At 52.0% G+C, this 15,090-nt stretch overlaps 2 protein-coding genes across 9 annotated transcripts in view; one reads left to right on the top strand and one right to left on the bottom strand.

Moving 5' to 3' along the window:
• Positions 1 to 4,089, bottom strand: Asphd1 (aspartate beta-hydroxylase domain containing 1). 2 transcript variants are annotated; one of them, XM_013011362.1, is made up of 4 exons: positions 4,068 to 4,089; positions 2,692 to 2,868; positions 800 to 913; positions 1 to 197 (listed from the first exon to the last, which is right to left on the bottom strand). In XM_013011362.1, the coding sequence occupies exons 2-4, from the start codon at positions 2,795 to 2,797 to the stop codon at positions 88 to 90; spliced, it is 330 nt and encodes a 109-aa protein (XP_012866816.1). In that variant the 5' UTR covers positions 2,798 to 2,868; positions 4,068 to 4,089; the 3' UTR covers positions 1 to 87. The 2 variants fall into 2 exon arrangements, with proteins under 2 accessions (XP_012866816.1, XP_012866815.1); XM_013011361.1 differs by lacking the exon at positions 4,068 to 4,089 and having other exon boundaries at positions 88 to 197; positions 2,692 to 3,601.
• Positions 2,654 to 15,090, top strand: part of Sez6l2 (seizure related 6 homolog (mouse)-like 2) — a 26,585-nt gene continuing 14,148 nt past the window's right edge. For 2 of the 7 annotated variants that reach the window (XM_013011358.1, XM_013011357.1), the window contains exons 1-6: positions 5,426 to 5,735; positions 6,604 to 6,735; positions 7,554 to 7,643; positions 8,505 to 8,644; positions 8,913 to 9,114; positions 14,227 to 14,412. In XM_013011358.1, coding sequence (XP_012866812.1) covers positions 5,657 to 5,735; positions 6,604 to 6,735; positions 7,554 to 7,643; positions 8,505 to 8,644; positions 8,913 to 9,114; positions 14,227 to 14,412 — 829 coding nt within the window. In that variant the 5' untranslated portion in view covers positions 5,426 to 5,656. Of the gene's footprint in view, positions 2,668 to 5,425; positions 5,736 to 6,603; positions 6,736 to 7,343; positions 7,644 to 8,504; positions 8,645 to 8,912; positions 9,115 to 14,226; positions 14,413 to 15,090 lie in introns of those variants that run through there. The other 5 variants (XM_013011354.1, XM_013011353.1, XM_013011356.1 and 2 more) reach the window with 5 other exon arrangements.

The raw sequence follows: 15,090 nt of genomic DNA on the forward strand, positions 1-15,090 counted from the left end.
AGAGGAATCCTGGCTGCCACTCATGCTGTCCCTGAATCCCACATGCAGCATCTCTTCATCCCAGGTATCTGAAGGGCACACCTTCCTTCAAGGGTCTGGTGCAAAAACAAAGTCAAGGGCCTGACGCTCAGCCCCAGCCACGTTAGGGTGCCAAAGGTCTACAATGAAGACCACTCGAGGCCCATCTTCAGGGGAGCCTAGGACACATGGGATAAAGATAGAATAGCTGACATCAGTTTCTCTGTCAAAGTACATTCACCACATATGCATAAAAGCAAACAGTAAACAGGCCAGGCCCTTTTCTAACCCTTTGTTGGTTTTTATATAGCCCAGGCTGGCCTTGAACTGAGTCCCCCTTGCTCAGCCTCGCAAGTGCTGGACTTAAAGTTGTGTACCACCATACCCAACATTATCTGAATAGATGTATGGATCTGAGGCATCAAAACAAACAGGTAGTGCCATAGTTATCCCCTTATAAAATGGGACAAATAACTTAGCCAAGGTCTCACAGCTGCTAAATGCAAGTGGTAGGACAGGGCCCCAGGTGATCCAGGCCAGAGTTCTATCCTGGTATCCATTTTATGTGCTACCTGGCATTCACTGAGCCTTACAGTCACTTATTAAAGAAGGCAGTTGTCCCACAGGTCATCTGAGGAGTTGCATATGATTTGCTCAAGAGGAGGTACCTAGAAAACCATGCTACTGGGACAAGGAGTCAGCCAGCTTGATCTTGTACCCTCTAAACTTGGACCCTCTTTGGTCCCTCACCCCTACCCCCAGAAGAATGGGAGCTCCTTACCATTGTGAGCCACTGTGTGCAGGAAGGAATCATCCACCAGGAGGCAATGTCCTTCGGCCCAGCACTGGGGCTCGCCCCCGACAACCAGCTCACAGCCAGGAGGAATCTTCAGGCCTGTGTGAAGAGATGTGGCATCCAATACTCCTGCCTCTAAGGTGTCTACTTTCTTTAGACAAGGTCTTGTGGTGGTCCTCCCTTGCTGTCTGAAAGGTGATGTGTGTAATCTATATATAGTACTGGATGGAAAGAGCTAGGATAATGGGGCAACCAGTGGCTCACACCTGTAATCCTAACTACTCAGGAAGCTGAAATCTGAGGATCACAGAAGCCAGCCTGGGCAGGAAAATCTGTGAACTTCATCACCAATTAACTACCAAAAATCCAGAAGCTGGGGCTTAGGTGGTATAGGACTAGGCTTGAGTAAAAAAACTAAGGGACAGTGCCCAGGCTGTAAGTTCAAGCCCCAACACCCAACACACACACAAGCACACACAATTCTAGGAGATAGGGCAAGTATGGGAAGCATCATCTATAGTTTTCGAAAAAACAAAAGAGAAAATACCATCTCTTTCTTAGCCTCCTGACAATTCAGCTCCAGAGCCTACTGGGCTCTCTGTGTAGGTTGACTAGCAACTCCAATAAACCATCCAAAAACTGGAAATGGCGCTGTGGCTCAAGTAGTAGAGCGCTAGCCTTGAGCTGAAGAGCTGAGGGACAGCGCCCAGGCCCAGAGTTCAAGCCCCATGACTGACAAAAAAAAAAAAGTGGGAGGGGAGCTACTGGAACTTGAACATCTGCTGGCATTACCATCAGCAAAAGAAATGTAGGCTTTGGGCATGGAGCATCTAGAGAACTAGAATATTTCAGGTGTGCCTTTTTTTTGGGGGGGGGGGACAGGGTTTTGCATTATAGCCCAACCTGGCCTTGATCTCACAATCCCTCAATCTCAATCTCCTGAATGCTAGTGCAGACATTCAGCTCAAGGCTTAAGTTTCAATTTGATTTGATAAGTACTTTCTTCTTAGTGCAATGCAGATGACCACATACAGTTCTGTAAAGATTCCTTTTAATTAAGTATAACCAGCTAGTCACTGGATGGCTTGCACTTGTAATCCTAGCTACCCAGGAGATTGAGATCTGAGGATCAAGATTCAAAGTTAGCCCTGACAGAAAGGTGGATGAGACTCTTATTTTTTTGGACGGTCGTGGGGCTTGAACTCTGGGCTTGGGCGTTGTCCCTCAGCTTTTCAGCTCAAGGCGGGCGCTCTACCACTTGAGCTACAGCGCCACTTCCAGTTTTCTGGTGGTTTATTGGAGATAGGAGTCTCACGGTCTCTCCTGCCCTGGCTGGCTTTGAACCGCGATCCTCAGATCTCAGCCTCCTGAGTAGCTAGGATTACAGGCGTGAGCCACCAGCGCCCGGCTGGATGAGACTCTTATCTCCTATTAATCAGCAAAAAAAGCTGGAAGTAGAGGTGTGGCTCAAGTAGTAGAGCACCAGCTTGGAGTGAAAAAGTCAAGTGAGTACATGAGGCCCTGAACTCAAGCCCCAGTAGCTGGCACAAAAATAGAATAAGTAAAGCCAGGCACTGGTGGCTCATGCCTGTAATCCTAGCTACTCAGGAGGCTGACATCTGAGGATCACAGTTCAAAGTCAGCTCAGGCAGGAAAGTCTCATCTCCAATTAAAGAAGAGAAAAAGCCAAAGGTGGCACTGTGGCTCAAGTGGTCAAGTGGTGGTAGGGTGCTGTGCAAAAACCTCAGGACCATCAGGAATAAAAGTAAAACCAAAGGTGGGGGAGATTGGCTGTGAGGAGAAAATGCTGTGGGCAACAGGGAATCATGGGAGATTTCTGAGAAGAGAGACAGGTGGTCTGGGCAGGATCTACTTACCCAGATGGCATCTGACCCGAGCATTTGTAGGCCCACAGCAGCCCTCCAGCCGGGCCCCAGGTAGAAGGACAGAAAAGCCAGCATTGCCGAAGGTGTTGGCGCTCATGAAGCTCCGAAGCCCCCTCAGTGCCCGATAGGCTCCGGGGCACCGGCGGCAGTTGCTAGGTTGGCACCGGCCTGCTTGGTACAGCAGGAGCTGGTAGCACCCAGGGGCCCGGGGTGGGGACCAGCCCCGAGGCAGAGGAGTAGTCCCTGAGAAGTCCCAGCTTATAGCCCCAAAATCCCGCAAAATGGCAGGGAAGTTGCTCTCTAGAAGCTCCACATCATGCCGCTGGGCATCTCGAGGCACAAAGGGGGCTGAAGGCAGGTCTGGTAGAAAAAGCAAGCCTGGACGCTGAATGCCCAAGACCCCTGACCCTCCTCCAAGGCTTGGGCTACCCTGAGCTGCACGCCTCACCCTACCCATCCCAGCCCAGGAATAGCGCCTAGCATAGGCCCGAAGTCGACGGCTCACTAGGCCTTCTGTCCCAGGACCTTCTGCAGGGTCTCCAGAGCTCCTCAGGCCAGGCCTGCCAGCTTCAGGGCATCCCCCAGACCCACCATTAACCCCCCTAGCCTGGCTCCCAGCCCCTAGGGTCTGCATGTCTTCAGAGCCCAGGCGATAGCAGTACCAAAGGAACAGGGATGTGAGGGCTCCAAGGAGCAAAGTGAGGGCTGAAGAGGCCAGGGGTAGCGGCCAGGAGAGCATGATGGGCAAAGAGGCCCTGGCCAAGAGTCCTGGGGCATCTTCCAGTCCCCAGGTTCCCTGTCCCCCTAGCTCTCCACCTGTCCCCTGTATGGCTGCTTCCTGGTCTCCCCCTGGGCCATTTCCCTTCCACATCCCCAGCTTCTCTCCAAGATCTCTCTCCTCCTTCGGTCAGGTATCTCCAACCGTTCCTTTCCCTTTCTTTCCTCTAGCTCACTCTCTTCTCTCCTGCCTCTTCCTCTTCTTCCTCCCCTCTCTAGATCTCTCTCCTCTCTTCCCTCTATGGCTTCCCTTTCTCCTTTCTCCTTCCCGCAGTCTCCTCTCTTTCCCTCTGCCTCTCCTCTATCTCCACCGCTCTCCCACTCTCCTCTTCTCTCCTCCCTCCACTCCCTCCACCCCTCCTTTGGCTCGCTCTCCCCCTTCTTTCTTATAGCTCTCCCCTTAACCGTTCCTACCCCCACCTGGACCCGCAGCCCCAAGACCCCGCAGCTTGTCTTCCTCTGTGGCGGCGTCTCTGTCTTTCCTCCTTCCTCCCCCTTTCTTGCCCTTGCTTCTCACTTGACCTGACCCGAGGTCCTGCCTCGCTCTCGCTCCCTGTCTCCCACACGCTCCTTCCCTGGCTCCCACTCACCCTGACGTCACTCCTTCCCGCAGCCCTCTCTTCTTAGCTACCTCCAACCCCTCCCGGTGGCAGCCGCAACTCAGCCCTGGGGGAGGGGGGAACTCCTCTCCAGATTTGCCTCACTACCCGCTCCCTCCCCCCACCCCAAGCCTGACCGGGCGCCACGTGGGGTACAGGGGGCACGGTGCCAAGCTCCAAGCACCCTGCAATGCGAAAAGAAGGGGCGTGGCCTCGCCGCGGGCGTGGTGGGGTGGGCGGGGTTCACTCAAGGGGCGGGGCGAGGGCTCAGACTGAGGGCCCAGGCCGACGCTCTGGGACTGCGGGAGGGGGATGCCGCGGCGGGTCGGTCGCGCCGCGGGTCCCTGGAGAAATCGGTCTGTGATCTCCCCCCACCCCCCCACATCCCCCTCTTTGGTCTCCACAACAGCCTGCCCCCGGCGAGTGGTCGATCGCTAGTGAAAGCGGCTCCAGCCAATGGCTGGACGCGCAGGCGGGGCGGAGAGGAGCTGTCCGCGCGCCCTGGTGCTGAAAAGGGCGCTCCCCACGCGCAGTGAGGGCGACCCAACCACAGCCCGGGCCGAGGCTGCCCAGCGGCTGGCTGGGGTCATATTGTATGTGAAGAGGGAGGTCGGTCTCTCCTCCCCAGACCCTAGCCTGTCACCCTCTTAGACTTTTCACAAACCTGCAAAGTCGCCATTCTCCTGGGTGGGGGGCGGGGGGGGGAAATGGGACAGTCAGTTCCACCTGAGCTTCGGGGAAAAAGGCAAAGGGAAGTCCCGCGGGGGGTCCGGATACGGACAGAGGACATATTGGGGACCAAGCAGGGCTCGAGCCAAAGCTGAGCCGCCCCTTGGAGCCCGGGGAAGAGGAGATTCAGATTCCAGATGTGCTGGAATGGCGTGGGGGAGGGGAGCCTAATGACGGCTGGGACCAGAATTTCCTTTGGCTCCCCTAGGGGCCGCGGGAGTGAGGATTACGGTCCTGGCTCCCGATCCCTCCTTCCTCCATCTGCACTTCCTCCTCCTCCCTCCTCCGCAAATACATCCCAGGCCCCTCCTTTCGCCCGTCCCCAGGATCTGACGTGGGCTCGACACCTTTCTCAGCTTCTCCCTCCCGCAGCCCCAGTGCCCGAGCTTAGGCTCCCCGGGTTCCGCAACCCCTTCCCCTCCGCGACGAGCCGGGCTAGAGCTCAGCAGGGACCTTCCCGATCCTGAGACCCCACCCTAGGCCCCCCGGAAGCGATCTTCCCTCTCCCAGCTCCCCTGGCTTAGTAGCCAGCCAGCCTGATGGATCCAGGCACTCGAACCCGAGGGTAACCTTCGGCCCTCTCGGCCCCACCCCCTGCAGCCGGAGCCGCGCCCCCCTCTACCACAGATCCCGGAGCGGAAGACCGAGATTGAGCAAAGGGGGTGGACTCCGGGCAATCCCTAGCCCAATTCTGCGCCTCCATCCCGAGGGGGCAGAAACATTGCCTTCCTCTGCTGACCTCTAGCAGGAAAACAAAATTAAAGGGAAAGATAAAAGGACACGGAGGAGGAAAAAGTGACAGCTATATTATTCAGGAGAGGCACAGAGGAGAGAAATTGGGGTGAGTCGCCATGGGGACTCCCAAGACCCAGCACCCACCGCCTTCCCAGCTGCTGTTCCTAATTCTGCTGAGCTGTCCCTGGATTCAGGGTAAGGACATTGGAGGGGGGGGTGGGCAGGCCCCTACGGGTCTTTCTCTGAGCATCCTGGGTCTTCTGAGCTTATGGGGGAGGGGAGGGTACAGTTGACTGGTAAGGGGGCAAAGCAGAGCTTTGGGGCTTGTGCCTAAAACCCCTCAACTCCCAATTTGAGAAGCTACAGTAATGAAAGAGGATAACTTTTAGCTGCGTGTTAGGGATGAAATCTGGGAAGGAGGGCTGGGGGAGTTGGGGGGAGGGTGTCTGCGGAGGCGGCAGAAGCACGCAGGGTACCTGGGTGGGAGATGGAGGTGCCGGGAGAGACGCCAGGCACTACACACACAAATGTTCTTGGACATATGGACAAAGACAGATGAACAGAGGCGGGGCTAGAGACCAGATATTCAGTCCCCCACTCCACTCTGACCCCTAGCCAGACTCTAGCGAAGGGAGCAGACTGCAGAGAATGAGAGAGAGAGAGAGAGAGAGAGAGAGAGCGCACTACACTGCAGAGATAGAAACCCAGAGAGAAAGATGGGCACTGCGGAAGCAAGGACTACTGGAAGACATTGCTGGACCCTCTGCAGTGCCCCGGGGTTGGGGAGATGAAAAGGAAGTCAGTGGCAGATCTCCTGCTCCACCCTGCTGGTGCTGTCCAAGGTTTGTAAGAATTAAAGTGCTTGCTGGAAGCCCACAGAGCCCAGGCTTGGGTGTGTGAGAGGATGAGGGGCCTCTAGAGCCTCCCCTCCGATCTTGGCTCTCAGCCCAGCCTGGGACCCTCAGGCCCAGCTGAGAAGGGGAGAAACACTCTGGAAAAGCTGTCTATAGAGAAGGAATGGATGTCAGGGGAGCGGAGAGGCTCACCGGAGTTCACCCTCTAGGTCTACCCCTGAAGGATGAGGAGGCACTGCCAGAACCTGGAAGTGAGACTCCCACAGAGGCCTCTGAGGCCCTGGCTGAGCTGCTTCACGGGGCCCTGCTGAGGAAAGGCCCAGAGATGGCCTACTTGCCAGGTGAGGCTCCCAAAGTGTCAGAAGTGGCTTAGAGGGAGAGGGAGAGACACTGGCTCAGAGAAATGGGAAGACAGGCTGGAGGAGAGGAAAGAGACTGCAAAGAGGGTAAGACAACCCCCTACCAGGAAGGCCAGTGAAATTCAGAGAGTGGCAAATGGAGACAGACTCAAATCTGAGAACAAACCATGAGAGAAATAGAGTCAGAATAGATTAAAAGACATAGAAAAGGCACCCAGAAAGATGGATGGGAATGCAGAGAACTAGAGACAAAAATGGGGAAGACAGACCGAATGGAAATCAGAGAACATTAAGAGAAATGGATTCAGAGAAAGCAAGACAGAAGAGAGAAAAAGGGATCGTGGCAGAGGGAGGGGGGAACTAGATCTGTGTAAGGGATAGGAAGAAGTGGAAGGGGACTGTGTGTGGAGGGGATGATCTGGATGCAAAAGCTTGGAAGGAAGTGGGGAAAGGAGAGGTGGGGACTTGCACCTTGTGGGGAGGTCTCTGGGGATTCAGTGGGGAAACCCTCTATTTCTCTCTGCCTTGCTTCCCACCCCTATTGACCAATTTGCTGCTCCGGTGCCCTGACTTCCCTTGTACTGTCCCAGGATCTGATCCAGACCCCACACTAGCCACTCCTCCAGCCGGCCAGACTCTTACAGCACCCTCCTTGCCACGAGCCACTGAGCCAGCCACAGGGCCTCTGACAACAGCTGTAACTCCTAAGGGGGTCAGGGGAGCAGGTCCCACTGCCCCTGAGCTGCTGACTCCACCCCCGGGAACTACAGCTCCACCCCTGCCTGGCCCTGCTTCCCCAGTCCCACCCCTGGCTCCTGAAGGTGGAGAAGAGGAGACCACTACCACCATCATCACCACGACAACCGTCACCACCACAGTCACCAGTCCAGGTGAGGTGATGGAAAGAAGAGGGTGCTGGGGGGAAGAGGCTGTCTAGAACATCTAGAAGGAGCCCTAACACCTGCGGGATGCTGGTGACTCAGGCCTGTAATCCCAGCTACTCAGGAGGCTGAGCTCTGAGGATCATGATTAGAAGCCAGCCCAGGCAGGAAAATCCATGAGACTCTTATCTCCAATTAACCACCAAAAAGCCAGAAGTGGAACTGTGGCTCAACATAGTAGAGTGCTAGTCTTGAGCAAAAAAGCTCAGGGACAGCACCCTGCCCTCAGTTCAAGCCCTGGGACAGACAAAAAAAAAAAATTAGTAACACAATAGTAGTAATACTTAAGCTGGGTGCCAGTGGCTCACGCTTGTAAATCCTAGCGGGAGTCTGAGATCTGAGGATCATGGTTCAAAACCAGCCTCGGCTGGTCATGAGGTCTGAACTCTGGGCCTGGGCGCTGTCCCTCAGCTCTTCAGCTCAAAGCTAGTGCTCTACTATGAGCCACAGCGCCACTTCCAGCTTTTTCTGCTTACGTGGTGCTGAGGAATCGAACCCAGGGCCTCATGCATGGGAGGCAAGCACTCTACCACTGAGCCACCTTCCCAGCATCCATAAGACTCTTATCTCCAATAAACCACTAAAAAACCAGAAGTGGCACTGTGGCTCAAGTGGTAGAGCACTCACCTTGAGCTGAAGAGCACAGGGACAGGACCCAGGCCCAGAGTTCTAGCCTCACGACTGATAAAAAAAAAAAAAAAAAAGATTGGTGGCAATGGGAGGGGTGTTACTGGGAGAATTCAGTTAAAGACCTCTGAAGTTGCTTGGATGAGGACAAGCACACAATCCCAGCCACTTATATCTCTTTAGTTCTGTGTAATAACAACATCTCCGAGGGTGAAGGGTACGTGGAATCTCCAGATTTGGGAAGCACCGGCAGCCGCACCTTGGGGCTCTTGGACTGTACTTACAGCATCCATGTCTATCCTGGCTATGGCATTGAAATCCAGGTAACTGAATCTAAAACATGTGACAAATTTCCAAGCCCTTTCCTTTGAGGACCAGAGGACCTGTTTTGTAACTCCTATGGGCCTGTTTTCCAATTCTGAGGTTCTCAAGAACTCCCTTAGAGTTCTACCTCATGGGGTGATATCCTTGTGGTTTGGGGGCTGCTATAACAGAAAAACAAAAACAAAAACAAAAAAAGAATGGCAGATAAGGCTGGGTTAGGAGCTGTCATACTACTCATGGGCCTTGGTCTACATCTGCTTTCTCTAGGTGCAGACACTGAACCTGTCTCAGGAGGAGGAACTCCTGGTGCTGGCTGGTGGAGGGTCCCCAGGCTTGGCCCCCCGTCTCCTGGCCAACTCTTCCATGCTCGGAGAAGGACAGGTCCTTCGAAGCCCAACCAACCGGCTGCTTCTGCACTTCCAGAGCCCACGGGTTCCTAGGGGAGGTGGCTTCAAGATCCACTATCAGGGTGAGGAGTCTGAAGTGTTGGTGGAAGGGCAGGGGCCACATTGGGCACAGGGCACATTTTTAAGGGTCTTCTAAACATAGGGTACTGAGGGGGACTTCCTCTGGACTGGGAGCCTGGAGACAAGATCCTCTGAAGAGGCTGTACGCACTATGTCTACATACCAACCAATGTCCACTGAGTGCTACTTCATAGCAGGGCCTAAATTAGCTTTTGGGATGAGGATGCATGTGGGACTGGGAAGGTGGCTCAGTGGTAGAGTGCTTACCTTGCATGCATGAGGCCCTGGGTTCAATTCCTCATTACCATATAACAGATAAAGCCAGAAGTGGCGCTGTGGCTCAAGTGGTAGAGCACTAGCCTTGAGCTGAAGAGCTGAGGGACAGCGCCCAGGTCCAGGATTCAGGCCCCACGACTGGCAAAAAGAAAAAAAGAATGCATGTGCCTGGTATAAATCCTACTTGAAGGATCTCAGAATCTAGGTTGTACAAACTGTTAGGTTTAATTAGGTAACCGATGAAGAGAAGACTGCGTGGTATTCAGGCAGGGAAGAGCAGTGTATTTCTGAACTGCTGCCCTGCTGTGCATACATGGTACGTGGCTGAAGGGGTAGGAGGTCACTTAGTCTCGGCTTCTCTAGGGAAGGGTCAGGGAGAAGGTGTGACCAGGTGGGGAGAAGGTATGGCCACATCAGATGCAGATGTGACTTCAGAGCCTGGGACCCTCCCATGGTCTGATGGGAGGTGTGATGGGGCGGGGGGGGGAAGGGGGGGCGTCCAGGATGTGACCTCAGAGAGGGGGCAGATAACTACCTCCAGGTGTGCCAGTTACCTGGGTAACACAGGTACTGGGCGGAGACTTAAGGACAGGGAGGTGCCTGCTCGGCCTTCCCTTGTGGACCTTACACCGACAAGTAATTGAGATGGTTATAATTCAGTGAGATAAGGCCAATGATGGAAGGAACTTAGGCAGGGGTAACAATGATCAAAAGGGACCTAAATTTCTTCTGAGGAATATGGAGACACCTTCTTGGGAGGTGATGAGTAAACTGAGACCTAAAGGACGAGTTAGGCTGGGGAAAACGTAGGAGGAAGCAAAAGGGGAAGGCAGCTGTCTAGCTGGATGGAAAAAAACATATACCAAGACCCAGAGAGGAAAGAAAATGTGACCTTAGAGTAGATTAAGTCATTCAACATGCAACTATCCTAATCTGATTTGCTAAACCTTTTTTTTTTTTTGTCGGTCATAGGTCTTGAACTCTGGGCCTGAGCGCTGTCCCTGCGCTCTTCAGCTCAAGGCTAGTGCTCTACCACTTGAGCTACAGCTCCACTTCTAGTTTCCTAGTGGTTTATTGGCGATAAGAGTCTCATGACTTTCCTGCCTGGGCTGGCTTTGAACCGTGATACTCAGATCTCAGCTTCCTGAGTAGCTAGGATTTTAGGTCTGAGCCACCGGCACCCGTCTTGCTAAACCTTTCTATACCTCAGGGTCCCATTTTGAAACATGATCCCATTTGAAACCGAAGGTCTTACCAGGCACCAGTGGCTCCTGCCTATAATCCTAGCTACTCAAGAGCCTGAGGTCTGAGGGTTGAGGTTGGAAGGCAGTCAGGACAGACACATTTGTGAGACTCGTATCTCTAATTATCCATCGAAAGGCCAGAAGTGAAACTGGCTCAAGTGGCAAAGTGCCAGCCTTGAAGGAAAACAACTAAAGGACAGTGCCCAGGTTCTCAACTCCAGCCCCAGTTCTGGCACAAAAAAGAAGGATTATAATACATACTACATGGCATTATCAGGAAGAGCAAATGAGTTGATGGTTCAAAACTGTCTATTACTTATTGAGAGCTCAAAAGTGTCAGTCATTACTATTACAGTCAAAATACAGATGGTGGAGGGGGGGGTGGGGAGGTAAGCTCAGAGGCCAAGCCTCTGAGGTCCGGGGGGAAACGACAGTGGGATTCAGATTGTAAAATCTCCTATCTCTTCCAGCAAAGAGTTCAAGCTACTCTAATATGCAGGCAAAATGGAGATATTTGAAATGCTTTGAGCAGGGAGATGACAATCCCAGATTTTTGATTTTGAAAGATCCTTCCGACTTTGGAGGATCAAATGAGAGGGGAATGTATCATTTATGATTGCATTCAGAAGCAGCCACCCACAGTGCTAACCTGTATGTTCTGGAACCTTCCCATGGTGCATGTATATGTTACAGCACATGTGTGCACTAGGCAAAGAGCTCAGCAATGTCCCCAAGGCAGACACTGCTCTCTTCTCCAAGGTCCCTCCCTAGTTGTTTTGGAAACAGACAGGAAGTGTAGGTTGGGCCAGTGTTTCTCACATCACTTCCTGGTTTTGCTTGGCTTCATGCACCCTGCCCCTTTTGTGAGCTTGGCTGACCCCTGACACCATGAGCATCTTATCCAGGACAAAGCCTGCATCCTTCCGCCTCTCCTTTCCAGCCTCTCCTGAGGCCTCAGCTGAAGCCCTGCCCCAGGGGTATATTGTGCAAGGTAGAAGCACCTATGTGTTAGAGAGACTGAGGGCACGCACTTGGTGGCACAGACCTGGTTATTGGGGTCCCATATGCCTTGCAGGCCTGGAGGTGAAGGGCTGGACTTAAGATATTACCAAAAAAAAAAAATGGCTTTCTGCTGGGTGCCAGTGACTCACACCTGTAATCCTACTCGGGAGGCTGAGAACTGAGGATCCCGATTCAAAGCCAGCCTGGGCAGTAAAGTCCATGAGACGCTTATCTCCAATTAAGCAGCAAAAAGCTGAAATAGAGGTGTTGCTCAAGTGGTAAAGGGTGAAACAGTGAAGCAGGAGTGAGTGATGCTGAGTTGAAGCCTTAGTACACACACACACACACACACACACACACAAATAGGCTTTCTATGGGCTCCTTTAAGCAATCACTTCTCCAGGGCATTAAAAATAGGACTCTTTAGACTAAGTAGAACATTTGGGAAGCAGGGCTCTTGCATAAGTTGGCCTTTATTACCTGCCTGTATTTTCCCTGCTTTACGGTTCCTGTAGATACTGTGCAGGCACCGTTGGGACCAAGACCTTGTTTAAATCCTTTACAACCTACTCTAACTGCTGTCTCTAGTCCAGAATGGCCTCATTAGTTCCTCTGAGTGACCTAAAGCTCCATCACTCCTAAGCTAACTCCAGCAAACGTGGCTCTGTACAAAGCCAAGTGGCTTTGTGGAAATGGCACTGTGGCTCAAGTGGTGGAGTGTTAGCCTTGAGCTGAAAGAGCTGAGGGACAGCGCCCAGGGCTATAGTTCAAGCCCCACAACCAACAAAGCCTTTTTTGGGGGGGGTTCGGTCATGGGGCTTGAACTCTGGGCCTGGGCACTACCGTTCAGCTCTTCAGCTCAAGGCGAGTGCTCTACCGCTTGAGCACAGGGCTACTTCTGGTTTTCTGGTGGTTAATTGGAGATGCGTCTCATGGACTTTCTTGCCCAGGTTGGCTTTGAACCACGATCCTTGATCTCAGCCTTCTGAGCAGCTAGGATTACAGGCGTTAAGCCACCAGAGCCCATCCTATACAAAGCCTTTTTACCAGCCACTGGTTCATTGGCTTCTCGTAGCAATTCTGGGACTGGCCATTGCCAGCTCTGTCTCTCAGAGGAAGGAAAAGACTCAGCCACCTGCAAAGTTACTGTCAAGTCAGAAATCAACCTCCCAAGTCTCTGATACCCAGTCATGGGTAACTGAAGCCGAGGGGTAGGTGGTTAACATCTTCTGAACAGTTTCTATGTGCTGGATGATTTGCACATTTTTATTTAATGTTCAATCCTTGCTGATAGGACTTTTTCTTTTGCCAGTGATGACTAAGAGACTCCCTTGGTGTGAAGTCACTTGCTCAATTATTGGCTCTGCCTCATAGTGATGACAATTATGTCACTGAGTTCAGGTTAGTCAATTGATTTGTCTGAGGTCACATAGCCAACAAGTAGAAGGGTTTAGAATAACTTCCTCAGACACATCATTTGTAAAATAAAGACCAAAGTGGGTAAGTCACAGACTAGAGGAAATTACCTCTTTATGACAGTAAATTATAAGGAGCTCAAGATTTTATTCGTGTGTGTGTGTGTGTGTGTGTGTGTGTGTGTGTGTGTGTGTACACCAGTACTGGGGCTTGAATTCAAGGCCTTGCATTCTTGCTTGGCTTTTTTATTCGAGACTGGCACTCTGCCACTTGATTCACACCTCCACTTCTAGCTTTTTTCTGGTTAGTTAGAATTAAGAGTCTCATGGATTTGTCTGCTTGTTGGTTTGGAACATTAATCCTGAGTAGCCAGGATTAAAGTCTTAACCATAGGTGGGAGCTTGCATTTTTTTGTTGTCATTGTTGCTGTTAAGACTTACATCATACTTCTAACCCTTTTGCTCTGGTTATTTTTGAGATAGAGTCTGGCTTTTTGACCAGACAAGTTTGGACAGGCATCTTCCTATTTATTCTTCCTGATAGAGTGGGCTGACAGGCATGTACCATCAAGCCCAGAATTTTCTGTTGAGATTATGGTTGAGAGGGTCTCTCAAACTTTGCCTGCACTGGCTTCTAATTGAACTCTTTTTTTTTTTTTTTTGAGAACACACTGTACAGAGGGGTTACAATTACATAGGCAGGATAATGCGTACATTTCTTATCAAGCATTGCGGCCTCCTCCTTTGTTTACCCTTCACATCCCTTCCCAACCTCCCCCCCACCCCTCCTAATTGAACTCTTTTTATTTTCCAGTCGTGGGGCTTGAACTCAGGTCCTGAGCACGGTCCTGAGCTTTTGTGCTTGAGGCAAGTGCTTGACCACTTTGAGCCATAGCTCCACTTCTAGTCTTCTAGTGGTTCATTGTAGGCAAGAGTCACAGGATTTCCTGCTTGGACTGGCTTTGAACTGTGATCCTCAAATCTCAGCCTCCCCAGTAGCTAGGATTACAGGCATGAGCCACTTGTGCCTGGCAGGAAATTTTATTCTTTAGTGTACACTCCAGTTTAGCACCTTTTGGTTCTCTTACCTCAGGGATGGAAAGAAATAGACAATAATAGGGACTGGTATGAGAATATGACATGGGACAAGTCCTTCTCCCTGCTCTGTCCAATCCAGCCTATCTCTTGAGCTGTGGCTTTCCTCCCCGGCCAACCCATGGGGATGTGAGCGTGACAGATCTGCACCCGGGTGGCACTGCCACATTCCACTGTGACTCAGGCTACCAGCTACAAGGAGAGGAGACTCTCATCTGCCTCAATGGTACCCGGCCAGCGTGGAACAGTGAACCTCCTAGCTGTGTGGGTAAGTTTCCTGACATTCCTCGGGAATCCCTTGTCTCAGAGGTTTTCATTCTGAAAGAGCTGTGTGTGTGTGTATGTGTGTGTGTGTATGTGTGTGTGTGTGTGTGTGTGTGTGTGGCGCTCGCATGTGCTGGTACTGGGGCTTGAACTTGGCCTTGCCACTGTCCCTTAGCTTTTTTGCTCAAGGTTAACATTTTGCCCCTTGAGCCATAGCTCCACCTGTGGCATTTTGGTGGTTAACTGGAGATAAGAGTCTCACAGACTTTCCTGTCTGGACTGGCTTCAAACTGTGATCTTCTGATCTCAGCCTCCTGAGTAGCTATGATTACAGGGCCACCAGCAGCGAGGTTCCCATTGGAGCTTTTCACCCTGAGGGTCTCCAGCCTTGGACAGTCTTCATCTTCCAGTGGTTTCCATCTGGGGATGTCTTACTTGCTGATTTCCATGTGAGAGTCACCATTCCTAATGTCTGTGTCTGATGGTTCGCCATCTTGAGTCTTCATCCGTGGCTACTCCATCCTGTGACATCTTCATTATGGAAACGTACATCTGAAGATTTCCCATCTGAGAGGTTCAGTTATGGGACACCTCAGAAGTTCCCTTCTAAGCCGGGCGCTGGTGGCTCACGCCTGTAATCCTAGCTGCTCAGGAGGCTGAGATCTGAGGATCACGGTTCAAA

This window comes from Dipodomys ordii, unplaced genomic scaffold (genome assembly GCF_000151885.1).
Source record: "Dipodomys ordii isolate 6190 unplaced genomic scaffold, Dord_2.0 Scaffold14, whole genome shotgun sequence".
Classification (NCBI taxonomy): domain Eukaryota; kingdom Metazoa; phylum Chordata; class Mammalia; order Rodentia; family Heteromyidae; genus Dipodomys; species Dipodomys ordii.

What these genes read in the sequence shown, in the direction of transcription:
- Asphd1 (XM_013011361.1), bottom strand. Translation starts at nt 3,571, where the DNA reads ATGTGGAAGGGAAATGGCCCAGGGGGAGACCAGGAAGCAGCCATACAG. An exon ending in TCGGGTCAGATGCCATCTGG is followed by an intron (nt 914 to 2,691) that starts GTAAGTAGATCC and finishes CTCTTCACACAG; the next exon opens with GCCTGAAGATTCCTCCTGGC. An exon ending in GCACACAGTGGCTCACAATG is followed by an intron (nt 198 to 799) that starts GTAAGGAGCTCC and finishes CATGTGTCCTAG; the next exon opens with GCTCCCCTGAAGATGGGCCT.